Source organism: Macadamia integrifolia, chromosome 1, assembly GCF_013358625.1.
Source record: "Macadamia integrifolia cultivar HAES 741 chromosome 1, SCU_Mint_v3, whole genome shotgun sequence".
Classification (NCBI taxonomy): Eukaryota; Viridiplantae; Streptophyta; class Magnoliopsida; order Proteales; family Proteaceae; genus Macadamia; species Macadamia integrifolia.
This window is the reverse complement of record NC_056557.1, coordinates 21,759,250-21,773,442: the sequence shown is the minus strand read 5'-3', so window position 1 is coordinate 21,773,442 and position 14,193 is coordinate 21,759,250. Positions and strand designations below refer to the sequence as shown.

The following is a 14,193-nucleotide window of genomic DNA, read 5'->3' as shown; positions in this document are numbered from 1 at the left end:
ACTAATAAATAGCTACATATAAGGCTATATAAGCATATTCATCCAATCTGGTTTACCAAAGAACATGTTAGATAGTAATATAGTTAAAAAAAAAAAAAAAACCAAAAACCAAAAACGTACCTGTGGTACGATTTTTTGCCAGAGTATCCCTCACCGCTGTCTGAGCAAGATCATAGCCATAGGCGAAAGGTCGCCTGGTTCTTCCTTCTCAAAACCCTTTATGAGAATTGTGTTTTGTTTTTTTAGAGTACTTGAGTTGTTAGTAGCTGATCCCATGCATCTCAAGTGCCATCAAGGCCACACACCTACCAATCAAAAATTGATATTTGGAATCTATCTATAGTAGTTTAAAACAGTAACAAATTCTAAAATGCTCATAAGGTGACTGCTTTGTGTATAAGTTGTTATTAGGCGACGCCTTGTAGTGCCTTATCGCATAATGCAGCCGCCTTATGTGTTGTCTCTAATGCGTGCTACTGCCTTAGGTCCTTTGGACCGCATCAGCGCCTAGTCGTTGCCTTACCAATGCCTTGGCGATGCCTTAATAACTATGCTTGCGGTTGGGGCTGTAGGGCTCCGATGGAGCTAAAATATGGATCTAGTTCTGTTGGGATGGTGGGGAAAAAACCTCCAAAGGGTTTTTCAAAACCCTGACAGCTTTGATCGATTTTTCCACCTCTTGATTACTTCAATCTTCAAGCCAAAAAACCAAACCAGCTACCACAACCAATTAATTAGAGCTAATCCTTCACACCATATGATTGATAATAGCTTAATCAATCCTACATCCAAAAATCCAGCAAAATAGGGGATGAAACCACCCCCTCTAAAAATCGTGAAGCCTAGGGAGGACCAGTAACAACTTGTGTGATGGAGAGGGGTTGTTACTGATGGGTGAAGAAATAGCTTTGATCGATTTTTTCTTGAGGATCAAGGCTCTGAAACCATGTAAAAGAAAAGAGAGAAAAAGAGAGAGAGAGAGTCCTGCGATTTATGCAAGAGAGTCCCAATTGTTAGATTGGGGCTGCCCACCTCTATTCATTATATAGAGCTCAAATCAGCTATTAAAGTCCTATTACAAGTAAGATATAAGTCCTACTAGGAATAAGAGTCCAAAACATAATAGAAAACTAACATAGGCTTACTAAGTACTAACTTCTAATTTAGACATCAGTCCTAGTTGAACTACGAAAACACGGAGCTTGCGGCTTGCGCAGGACTCCTCCTCCCCTGTCACGATGGACTTCTAACACCAGCAATCAAAGAAACCAAACCTTGTGGAGGGAAACACTAAAACCAAATTTCAAAAAGGCTAGAGGTACTTTAAAACTTCAATTCAAATACATTTTACAACACCATTTCTTACTGATCACTCGCCTTTTAGTACATCTGAGACAATATTCTCATTTAATCGTTACTTTGACAAAATTAAGGCTCCCTCCCCGTATATAAGCCCCTTAAAAAAAAAAAAAATTCCATTACAAGCACTAGAATTAATTAAGCATCTTAAGCCATCACTTCCGAACTAGTGCTAGCAAGACATGAGAGAGCAACTGCTACAACCCCCCTTCCCACAACCCACCAAAAAAAATGTATGCTGAGAATATACTACCTTGGAAAGTTCCATGGTAGCCAGGATCAAGATCCATTTCCACTTTTCCACTTCCTTTTCTTCTCAATGTATCCACATCACTGTCACTGGCATCAACAATACATTTATCCTCTCTTTCACTGTCATCTATGGGCTCAACCGTGCAGTCGATAGAATCCCCCTCTAGGAGGACCTCCGTGTGCTTGCTCCTCAGGTTGGCCTTCTCCATTGGGGCTTGAGAGGAGTTTTCAATGTGACTCGATCTCCTCAGGAAAAGGTTGGTGGCTCCCTTATCAATATGCCCTTAGCCCAAGCTTTCAACGACTACCTCAAAGACATCAGCATGAACGATCATCCCTTTCAATGAGTGCCTCAAAGACATCAGCATGAACGATCTCGGATGGTTGGGTATCAAACTAACATTGCACAACAGAAGAAGCGGTGAGAACAGAATTGGTTGTAAGCTTGACAAAGTCTTGGTCAATGAGGCTTGGTTAGCCTTCTTTCCCTCATCTCATGCCTCATTTGAGCCCCCTGTTTTTTTCAGTCCCATCTCCCTCCTTGTCTATCCCTACATCTCCTTTGGTCCAAAGTTTTTAAGTTTTTTGATATGTGATCCCTACACCAAGGCTTCCTCCCCAATGTCAAAACTGCGTGAGACAAGCTAGATCATGCCTTCCCCCCTGCCTTCTTTATCGCCCTTTCCAAAAAACTTAAAAAATGTCAAATGTGCCCTTACATACTGGAGTTCCTTTATCTTCGCCAATATCTCTTCCTGTGTCCCAGTTAGTAGAGATCATTTGTCAGGCATTCAATCAAGTCTACAGCAAGATTTTCACAACCCTCTCCTTGTTGAGTAGGAAACGGTTGCTTCCTTGGAGCTTTCCTCTCTTATAGCTAAGGAAAAAAGCTTTCTCAAGTAGAAATCCCACATCTAATTGCTTGAGCTTGGAGATTCTAACTTTTCCTTCTTCCATAAATCTCAAAGCTAGAACCAACTCCAACTTTATCCCTATGCTTGTTGGCAGAGATGGCTCCTCCCTCCACTCTTCGACATACATCAAAGAGGAAGCTTTTAGCCACTTACATAATCTTTTCAACCCTATTCCCCCCCTCCTCTTCTCCCTTCCCCTTGGTCTCATCAATAAATTCATTCTCTTGCACATCCTTCCCTCTCCACACCATTCCTTTTGATTAAGAGATCACTGTTGCTATTCTCACAAGGCTAACAAAGCTCTAGAGTTTGACGGTGGTGGTCTTAGTCTGCTGTTATAAACACGTATCTCTGCCGAGGCGAAGTAAGAGTGTCACTCTCCCCCTGAAATGGGATACTGGCAGGGATAGCAAGTTCAAGAGGCAACACATGTCCCACAATGGAAGAAGACTCCCCTTGACGAGGTGTCGTAGTGTAGTATTACGCAAATTCGTGAAAAACATCCATAACCATAAACCAACGACGAGTGTGAGGATGAAAACAATGATAGCCCTTCTGAATAGGAGCATACCCTAGAAAAATGCACCGAATACCATAAGGATCAAACTTTCCATGAGGATGATGATCACGAGCATAGAAAACACTATCGAATACCTTAGAAGGAATAGGAAAAGCAATGGAACTTTGGAGAAGATCCAGAGGGGAGCTGACTGAATGGACCCGAGAAGGCATTCGGTTGATAAGTGTTAACAGGAAGAATAGGAGAATACTTGTGTATATTTAACTGATCATACAAGTCCCCTATTTATAATATAAAATCATGATAGAGTCAAGATAGGAGTCATGATAAGAATACAAAACAGAAAATATAAAGTATTTACAAGTATACCCCCCATCCAGCCGCCCACTCTAATTAGGGTCGATGGAGGGGGGAAAACCCCAATGTGCCCCTGTGGCACACTAATCCTTATTGTAACACTCCCCCTTAAGTTTGTGCATAGATGACACACATGTCCAACTTGACTAAACTAGGATGAAATAACTTTCCAACCAACCCTTTAGTGAACATAACAGTCAGTCGATCACCAGACTTCACAAAAGGAACACAAATCGAACCAGCATCCAACTTCTCTTTGATGAAGTGTCTATCAATATCCATATGTTTGGTTCGGTCATGCTGTATTGGAATATGAGCAATACTGATGGCAGCCTTGTTATCATAGTAAAACACATAGGAAGACGAACAGGTACACAAATATCATCTAAAAGTGTACGCAATAATAGTAACTCACAAATCCCTTATGCCATGGCACGAAATTCTGCTTCAGCACTAGATCTAGCCACCACATTCTGTTTCTTGCTATGCCAAGTGATAAGATTCCCTCCTATAAAGGTACAATAACCAGAGATAGACTTTCTATCAGGTGAACCAGCCCAATTAGCATCCGTATAAGCTTAAACTCGGAGGTGATCATGAGGAGATAAGAGGATCCCTTTTTAAGTATTGTAAGATACGCATAACAACTTCGACATGAGAGGAATAGGGATTATGCATAAACTGTCTGGCCAAGCTTACAACCACAACAATGCCAGGTCGTGTATGTGAGATATATTAGTTTTCCCACCAACCGTTGGTAGCGGCCTTTGTTAACTGGTTCACCCTCCTTTTCCTTGAATCGGCTACTAGCTTCTAATAGGAATATCAAAAGGATGGCAACCCAACATATCTGTCTCAGACAACAGATCAAGGATGTACTTCCTTTGAGAGAGAAAGATGCCTTTTGAGGACCTGACAACTTCAATTCTAAGAAAGTACCTTAAATTCTTTGCCCAGAAAACCCTTGAGATGATCAATCATAGTGCTATCATTTTCTGTTACCGCGATGTCATCCATATAAACAATAGGTATAGTAACTTTTTACCAGACCTCTTTATGAACAATGTGTGGTTTGTATTACTCTGCTTATAACTCACAGATGTTATAGCCTTGTGAAATCTTCCAAACCACGCTCTAGGTGACTGCTTCAAACCATAGAGAGCAAGCTTTAACTTACAGACCTTGCCCTGAGTTCTTGTGTTAGAGAAACCTGGTGGAATTTTCATATAAACTTCCTCATCAAGCTCTCTATGGAGGAAAGCATTCTTTACATCAAGTTGTTAGAGTTCCCATCATAGGTTCACAACACATGAGAGTAAAACTCGCACAAAGGTCAACTTGGAAACTGGTGCAAATGTCTCCCGGTAGTCGATTTCATAAATCTGAGTGAACCCTTTAGTGACAAGCCTTGCCTTGTATCAACCAACAGAACCATTGATCTTTTGTTTTACCATAAACACCCACTTATAACCAACAAGTCTCTTTCCAGGTGGAAGAGTCACAAATTCCCATGTAGCATTCCTTTTTAAGGCATCCATTTCTCCCTCCATTGCGGCCTTCCATTTTTTTTACAAGAGCTTCCTACCAATTCTTAAGGACACAAGTAGATGAAAGAAAAGAGACAAAAGCACAATAAGAGGGAGAAAATGAATGATATGAAACAACATGAGACATAGTGTGTTGAGTATAGGTCCTAGTGCCTTTTCTGAGGGCAATAGGTTAATCAAAAGGAGAGATTATACCTGAAGTACGAGGCTCAATCGGTTCTAGATCCAGGGCTGGCGAAGGGATGTGTAAAGGTGCTATAGTAATGGTGATGGTCTGAAGTTGCTTATTTTTAGTTTGTCCCCTACCATAAACTTGAAGAGTGGAGACATCAATTTGTCTTTGGAATACACAAATGGTTCTCTGAACTGGAGTCATCTCCCCCTGAGTTGGAACAATAGGTTTGACCCCCTCACTATCTTATGGAGCATGAGGATCTTGAGGTGAAGAAAATGGGTATAGTGGTTAAGTAAGCAGATTCAAAGTAATCTCTTCTTCACTAGTAACTCTAGACTCCCCCTGAAGAGGTGACGATGAGTAGTTACAAACAGATTCATGAAACACAACATCTGCTATTACTATTGTACGTCAGGTAAGAAGATGGTAACACTAGTATCCTTTTTGTGTAGGAGAGTAATCCAGAAAGACACACTTAGTACTTCGAGGAACCAGGAAGGATGTAGTCCCTTGAAGAACCTCAACAGGAGTTCAAGAGTTGAGGACATGAGTCGGCATATAATTGATTAGGTAGGCTGCTGTGAGGACAGCATCACTCCAATATTGAGATAGAACCTGTCTAGCAAACATCATGGCTCGAGTAATATACAACAAGTGCCTATTCTTGCGTTCAGCCACCCCATTTTGAGCAGGAGTGTCAACACAGCTTGTCTAATGAAGAATCCCATGATTAGCTAGGATTTTTTTAAAACTCATCCTTTATGTACTTTTTTCCATTATTAGTATGCAGAATTTTCAAAGTTGCATTGAATTGAGTCTGAATCATTTTATAGAACCTCTGAAAACAACAGAACACTTCACTTTTGTGCTGCATCATGTAAATCCAAATAGTTCTAGAGTGACTCAATAAAAGGCACGAACCACCTTTTCCTAAAAATAGATGTCCGACAAGATGGACCCCATACATCAGAGTGAACCAAATGAAAAATAGAAGAGCTTCTTTTATTTAAAGGTAAACAACTGGAACGAGTCTGTTTAGCCAGAGTACAAGCCTCACAAAAGAGTTCATCCCTAGTATATGATTTAGCTAAATACGAAAATAGAAGAGATAAGGTCCCAATTGGTGGGTGTCCCAAATGACAGTGCCATTGATTCAATTCACAAGAAGCAAGAGTGTAGCTAATGAGGAGTTGTTGATGCTACAACATTAGGTAAACCACCTTGCACCTTACCACATCCAACCGTCTTCCCCGTTACCAGAACCTAAAAAATGTAATTGGAAGAAAAAAAAAGGTTACTTTACAGTTTAGGTCCTTAGTAAGACTATTAATAGATAGCAAATTAGTAGTCAAATTAGGGATATGTAAAACCGAAGACAAAGGTATAAAAGAACATTTAATAGAACCTTTCCGGAGATAGATGATAGGGTGCCATCTGCTACCCTAACTTTATGTCTTCCTGAGGTGGGTGAATACTGGTGAAATAAATTGGAGGAACCGGTCATGTGATCAGTGGCAATGGAGTCAATGATATAGGAAGTGGAGACGACTGATGCACAATGACCACAAAATAAAATACTTGAGTGAGCAAAATTGGAACCTAAAGGGACTGAATTGGTAGGAGTTAAAGAATTGGAAGCCTAAAGCATACGTCTAAAAGCCTGGAGTTCCCTTTGGGAGAGTCCAATATTAGTTGCAGCCTTGCAGGCAAGGATTAAAGTATCGGTATCGGTCGACTAAAATTAAGATACGTATCGGAGGGTATCGTATAGTATCGAAGATAGGCTAAGATACGCACATAAATGGATATGAAATACCTTTTTAAACACTTTTGCATAAAAAATTTGTTAAAAAAAACTATTGATAACATGTATTATGCATAAACAGTAAATTGAGGGTATCGCACTAAGAATTCAAGGTTTGTAGTTGTCCCATAAATATAAAATCCTTGTTTCCAACCTTGATTTTCACTTTAGTTAGAGAGAAATATGGATGGCAGCAACTTTGGAACAAAAACCCCTCAAAAAATCCTGTTTTCTGAAAAAATACCCATATTGGCCATTATATGACCGTAGCGCACTATATCGGTACATACCGATACTCACCGATACGTACCGATACGTACCGATACGTACCGATACTCACCGATACGTACTAATAGATACATACCGATACTCACTGATACGTATTAATAGATACATACCGATACTCACCGATACATACTGATACTCATCGATGCGTACCAATCGATACATACAAATACTCACCGATACTTATCGATACATACCGAAACGTATATTTCACCTCGATTTTATATTTTCCATAGAGTATCAGTACGTATCGACAGTGTATTGGTGCATATCGGTATATATCGTAGGATATATATCGATACAAAAGGATTTTAAAAATTCCATGTATTGTATCGGTGTGTATCGTATCGGTCGGCTAAATTTAAGATACGTATCGGAGGGTATCATATCGGTATCGGAGATACTTCATGGTACTTGTTAATAACCCTAACAACCTCCTTCATGATCTTCTCATGTCCATTCAAATCAAACCTCCTCAAACTAGGCATGTAATCTGATACACAAAATGAATATAGCAAAGAAAGTATAGTAAAGACGGCATCGATATATTCTTCTTCTTCAACGCCAGGCCCTCCATCCTTCCTTCCTTCCCCAAGGTATCTCTTGTTGAACATCAACTTCCTAATGACATTGCCACCATATTGCCTAGCTGCAACCCTAACGTCCATAAGTGAACCAGTATTAGTATTGGTGCATTGTTTGTATACGTATTTGACAAGATTATCAGCCTCTTCTGTTCTTTTCTCAAGGAGCCATCGAATTCTCCTGGGATTGATAACCTCAGAAGTTACCACCCTCCTCATCTTCTTCCATTGATCACCCCATGGCACAACAACTAGGGACAAGAACCCACGGCTTGAGTACTCGGTCGCCATTGTAATGGGTCTTGAAGCAAATGTTGCATCTTGTTTTTTCAAGAATTCTTTAGCAATCTCCGGGCAAATGACCGGAATTACATGCACATAACCAAATCGAAAACATGCAATTTCGGTATTCATTTCTTTCATGAGCCCAAGTACCCACCGGAATACCGGCTTCTTTCGGAACAATTCCGGAATGCTACCAATTATAGGCCATGGTGTTGGACTAGGTGGGAGTGGAGCAGTTGGTTTAGATTTCTTATAAATCTTAGACCGAAATTGGGCAATGAAAAGAAGGGAAACAAAGATGAGAAGTTCTGAAGTGATTGGGGAGGTGAAGCTTATTAGGGTTCCAGGTATGCTGGTGGTGGCTGCAGTAACGCTCTATGGGAGGGTCAGGAATGGGGAAGAGATGTTAGAGGTGTTGTTCTTCATGGCTACTGATTAGATTTCAAAGCCTGAAGGTGTTGTGCGTGGTAATGGATGAGAGAAGGGACCGTTGGGAGCCCTAGCTATATATAGACGTCCGGATCAGGTTCTCGCAAGGGAAATATCCCGTACAGACACCCCCCTTAGAATCTGATCATACTTGACATTCAAACCTGCCAAGAAATCATACATCCTAATTTTGTCCACATGTTTGGTGTAAGCAGTACTATCTTCAACATTTCTGGGATGCTAATCTGCAAAGTGGTCCAGTTCATACCATAGAGTTCGAAGTTCTACATAATATATGGACACAAAAAGTTCCTGCTGGGTAGTGGTACCAACCTTCTTGCGAAGATCAAATACTTGTGCATCATTCCCTAGTTGCCCATAAGTTTCCTTGGCAGCAACCCAAATCTGAGAAGCAGTACTAATAGCAAAAATCCTCGAGAAATAGATTGATGAATAGAACCAATCAAGTAAGACATTACCAATGAGTCATTAGTGACCCATTTATCCTGAGGGGTATACTCATCAAAGGGTTTCTTCAATTTCCCTATAATGTGTCTAGTGAGACCTCTACCAACAATGGTAAGAAATGTAGATCTACACCAGACGAGGTAATTAGTTCCCTCAAATTTCATAGAGCTAGGCATAAAAGGCATGTACTTATTGTGACTTTGTCCATCAGACCCAGAGGTCACGGTAGTTACTTTAAACATGATTGAGCTAGTAAAAAATCGACAATAAGAAAGAGAAATACCAGATCTTCAAAATCAACTGTCAGAATGTGTCTATACATGGATCGAATTTTCAATAAGGGTAGTGAGGTACTCCAAATAATATCAGGCTTGATGAAGAATTGTTGAGAAACAAATTAGGGTTTTGAGAGAAAACCCTAATTATTAAGAAGATGGGAGATTTGATATAGAGACTTGGTAGATGGGGCCACAAGTCAAGTCGATCTCCTCTATAATGGTGATGATCTCCTAAAAAATTCAGCCAATTCTGAGGAGCGAGTCCCAAAAATTGATTTTATCAGGGTTTTGGAGGAAAATCCTTGTTTTGCACAAAATCAATTTGTGTAGATCTTGATCTCACGGATAATGATGAGTCCTTTTAGGTATCTGTACTTGATCTTCAAGCGGTAGAGGTAGAGGTGTGTTCCTTAAAGAGGAAGAAACCTCACTCCATAAAATAGAAGGTAAGCCTGAAAGGACCCTTTGAAGTATTCACAACCATTGTCATTTCGAAGGATCTTAAAGGTAGCACTGAACTGAGTCTGAACCATGCGGTAAAACTACTGAAAGCAATAGAAGGTCTCGCCCTTGGTTCGCATCATATAAACCCAAAAATCCGAGAATGACAATCAATAAAAGAGACAAACCAACGATAACTATTGACAACCACATAGCGGGATGGACCCTAAATATCAGAATGTACCAAAGAAAAAAGAGTAGTACTTTTATTTCTAGAAACAGAATAAGTGATCCATGTTTGTTTGGCCAGAATGTATGCCTAAAAAAAAAAAAAAAAAAACTGACTCGAATTATAATTTTTAAAAGGGAAAACCCAAGCCAAAGTCCCGAAAGGGGGACGTACCAACTGACGATGCCATTATAGTAACTTATATATGGGAGGTAACGTAAAAGAAGTTTAAAGAGCCTGACCAGAGGCCAATGCTGAGTCATCATCAAGCAGAAACAGACCACCACCCCCCCTACCAGAGCCAATTGTTGCCCCTGTCACCAGATCCTAAAAAACACAATGAGACAGGAAAAAAGTTGACTTTGTAATTAGGACTCGAAGTCAGACTACTAATGGACAAAAGGTTAGTGGGAAAAGAAGGAACATGCAATACAATAGAAAGGGATAAAGGGGTATAGCTAACAGAGCCCTTTCCCAGAATAGTGGAATAAATCCCGTTAGTGAACTTGACTTTACCATTGCCAGGCCAAATAGTGTACTATGAGAAAAGAGGCAACCAACCTATCATATGATCAGAAGCCTTAGAGTCTATAATCCAAGGGGTAGAAGAGACAAACATAGTATGGTCACAAAAGGAGATACCTGACCCAGAAGGGGTGAAATGAGCAGAGCTCGCAGTGGCTAGTACAGGAGAGTCCGAACGTGTTAAAAGGTGCCGGAGGGCAGTAAGCTCATTAGATGATAACGATGCTATTGAGGTGCTAGCAGTAGAGTCAGTCAAGGCACTCAGTATGGTTAGCTTGCCCAAGAGTATCGACACGACCCTTCCCTCGCCCTTTGCCAAACTTATCAGCAGGATGGCCATGAAGCTTCCAGCAGTGCTCCTTAGTGTGACGCTCCTTTCCACAGTAATTGCACTTCATTAGAGTCCTAGTAGAAGAGCCACATGACTGTGGGGCTGCACTAAGGGACTGAGTGCCAGAGACAAGTGCAAATCTCTCAATAGGAGTGGTAGCAAGTTGTGGAAGCATAGTGGTACGTCAGTTGTCTTTAGGTTGAATCACAACATAGGCTTGATCCAAGATAAGAAAGCGGTCACAATTCAAAACCTCAGACTGCAACTGATCAAACTCCACATTTAGACCTGCCAAAAAGTCATAGACTCGGATCTTATCCTATCGCTTCTGAAAACCGGTGACATCTGCAAGGGTAGAAGGAGTATACTCCTCATAGAAGTCCAGCTCAGTCCAGTGTCTGCAACTCATAGTAGTACTGTGACAGAGTGAGCCCTCTTTGCCGTAGATTATTAACCTTCTGGCAATGCTCAAAGACCTGAGCATCAGTCCCCGCCTGGGAATAGATATCCTTGACAGACTTCCATATCTTTGCAACGGAGTCAAGGAGGAGATAGCCACGTTAAAGCTGTGGCAACATGGAGTTGACAAAGGAAATAAGTAGAGAGTTGGCACACTCCCACTTGTCTATCTCAAGACCGATGGTCGGACGCTTCGAGGTTGCATTGAGGCACCTATAATAATCATGGGACTTGATGGAGATGTAGACCGAGTGTGACCACATAAGGTATTTTATGCCATCAAGTCTGATAGCCCAAGGAGGAAAGGTACAAAGAATTGTGATGTCTTTGCCAATAGAAGCAGACTAGCTGGTAGACATGGTTGGTACTCAAAGGGGTTGTGCAAATAGAAGAGTTACCAGCCGGAGATAGAAAAAACAACAAAAATCAATAAAGGGACAAAACCCTAAGATATCGATTTTGGGACCTTAAATGGAAAAATGGTTGGTACATAGCGCTATAAGGATAATGATCACCAATCACAACAAAAATCAAGACAATCGGAGCATCAAGTAGAGAAAAAGCATCATCACAATGAAAAAATGATTTCAAGGAAAAAACCCTGAAAAATTGATGAAAAAAATGGTTTGGGTCTCTCAGATCATTGTAGAAGAGAGTCTGAGAGGCCAAGGGAAGGATGGATGGAGGCTAGAAATCCTTTTTGTGGTTTAACAAGCTCCCACCACGAGAGAAGTAAATGAAGAGAGATGGAGGAAGGCGTAGATGTAAGGAGCTGGGAGAGAGAGAAATGAGAAAGAGAGAAAGAAATGGAGAAGAGGGAGAGCCCTTAGGGTTTCAGATCCTATGGCTCTAATACCATGTTGGATTGGGTAATGACTTATGTCAAATATGACACCAACCCTTTTACTTATAATAACAGAGAGAAAGTTTCTGGAGAATTATAAAGACCATTAAACCTCTTAGTGTCCATTTGGCAACTGATACTTTCCCTAAAAGGCTAAAACCCATTATTACAACAAACAGAAACAGAAATGTTTGGTGTGACCCATACATGTTTCTATTTCTTACAGGTGACAAAAACATTTTTTTTTCACTGTTACTGTACAGCATTTACAGACGTAGAATCACTCGAAAAACATAGAAATACAAAAAACTGTGCCGGACCCAAAATCAATTTTTTAAAACAGAAACATTACCGTACAAAGCCTTAGCTTCCAAAAGATAGGTATTTCCTCCCCTCTAAAAGCAGCAGGCCTTACATTGTTCCTACCTTTTGTCCCAAATACAACTGCATTAAATCCTTACAGTAAGTGAAAGGTCCAAAACAGACATGGAATATGCTCAATCTCACACCTAAGCAGGTCCGGGACATTCTACAAGTAATTTGTCCTCAATGATTCCCACTTCCCCAAAACAGTGCGCTTTTAACGGTTTTCACCTTCAAACTTGATGCAGCTTCACAAACCTTTATTTCAACCACACTAAGTATGGTAAGCTTCTAAGGCTTTTGCTTCTGGGCTTCCAAAGGCAGATCCCGAGGTTTACAAAAGCAGATCCACTGAAATTATTTAGTTCGATACTTTATCACCTAAGGCTTGAGAAGCTCAGAAGCCAAAAGGAGCGTCTTTGGTAAAAATATTCAAATGAGATAAAATAGTATTTTATTTTGACTTCTCAAAACTTCCACGATCTCTTCCCTAACCAAACATGAACTCTTTGATTCATTTGGCTACGCCCTTTTAATCCGCATAAGCCCCAGAAGCTGCTTTCTTGAAGGTTACCAAAACATGCACCAAGTATATGGTTAGGGTTTTTACCCATCACTTTGGAATGACCTACGTTACACAATGTAATGAAACAGGAGGGGTTGAGGGGTTCACCTGTCACTGTAAAACAAACCAAACGATAAAAAGGAAACAAAAACATTATGGCCAGCAAAACAAAAGATAAAATGTTATATGTTAATTTTTTTTTAATACACTCAGTGAAATCTGATGAGAAAATACAATACCATGCAAAATGAGGAGAAAACTAAAGTGCAGCAGCATAGAGGGGAATGAATTTACCTTCTTATATGTAAGGGCAAGTGCCAAGCACTCATCCATTGCTCAACATCACAAATCCGTAGGTGATTATCTATTCGCCTGAAGGGGCACATGAGTGAAGACAATGATAATTAGTAGCAGGGATTGAGAAAAGACAAAACTGTTTAAAAAATTCTGTCTACAAAAGAAAATATCACACTCAATGTATTTTCAAAATTTTTGAGTTTCTTTCTTTTCAGGAAAGGAACTTTTGCATAGAGCAATAGAAGAATATACACCTGTTGTCAATGGAGATATTGTCCAGACATAATTTTAATGGTACAAAACTTGTTCATAGTTAATATTATGCAGGTATTAATTTTTTTCACAAGGGCATTTGTGTACTTATAAATTATATACAAAAGAAATAAGTTAGAGGAGGCAGATAAAGCATCCCTAACAAGTACCTAAAGATAGATATATACATCAAGAAAAGGGAAACAGATCAACCTGCTGCCACATACCAGATAATATTCTTGTTATGTATGTTGCTGCAGGGGTATTTTTGTCAAGCCCCTGCGTTATTGGTTTTATGTCCTTATTTTAGTTAACTTAGACTTCAGTGGTATTAGAGTTAGAAGTTTAGAGTAGAGAGGGAGAACGAGAGAAGAATGAAGACGGTTTGGCTAATGTAGATTGAAGCATGAAGAGGATAAGGACAAAAAAGAAGTTCAGGAAATACTGTTCATGAGGCACTGTTCCCATGACACTGTTCACACAGTACCGTTCACATATACAGTGTCATAGTCCATATTTGCTTTATGTGGGAATGCTGTTTAGAAGATCTTGTGGGGCCATTAGAGATAACAAGTAGAGAGATTCTATCTTAATGCTGCCATAGTATAGTTTCTATTTTGTTAGTCGTTT

General features: G+C 40.1%; 1 protein-coding gene across 3 annotated transcripts in view; it reads right to left on the bottom strand.

Annotated features, from left to right (window-relative positions):
- The window catches only part of LOC122081447 (probable cyclic nucleotide-gated ion channel 20, chloroplastic), a 259,284-nt gene that overhangs the window by 33,667 nt on the left and 211,424 nt on the right, over positions 1–14,193 (bottom strand). For all 3 annotated transcript variants that reach the window (XM_042648600.1, XM_042648608.1, XM_042648596.1), the window contains one exon: positions 13,309–13,386. In XM_042648600.1, the coding sequence (XP_042504534.1) occupies positions 13,309–13,386 (78 nt within the window). The remainder of the gene's footprint in view (positions 1–13,308; positions 13,387–14,193) is intronic.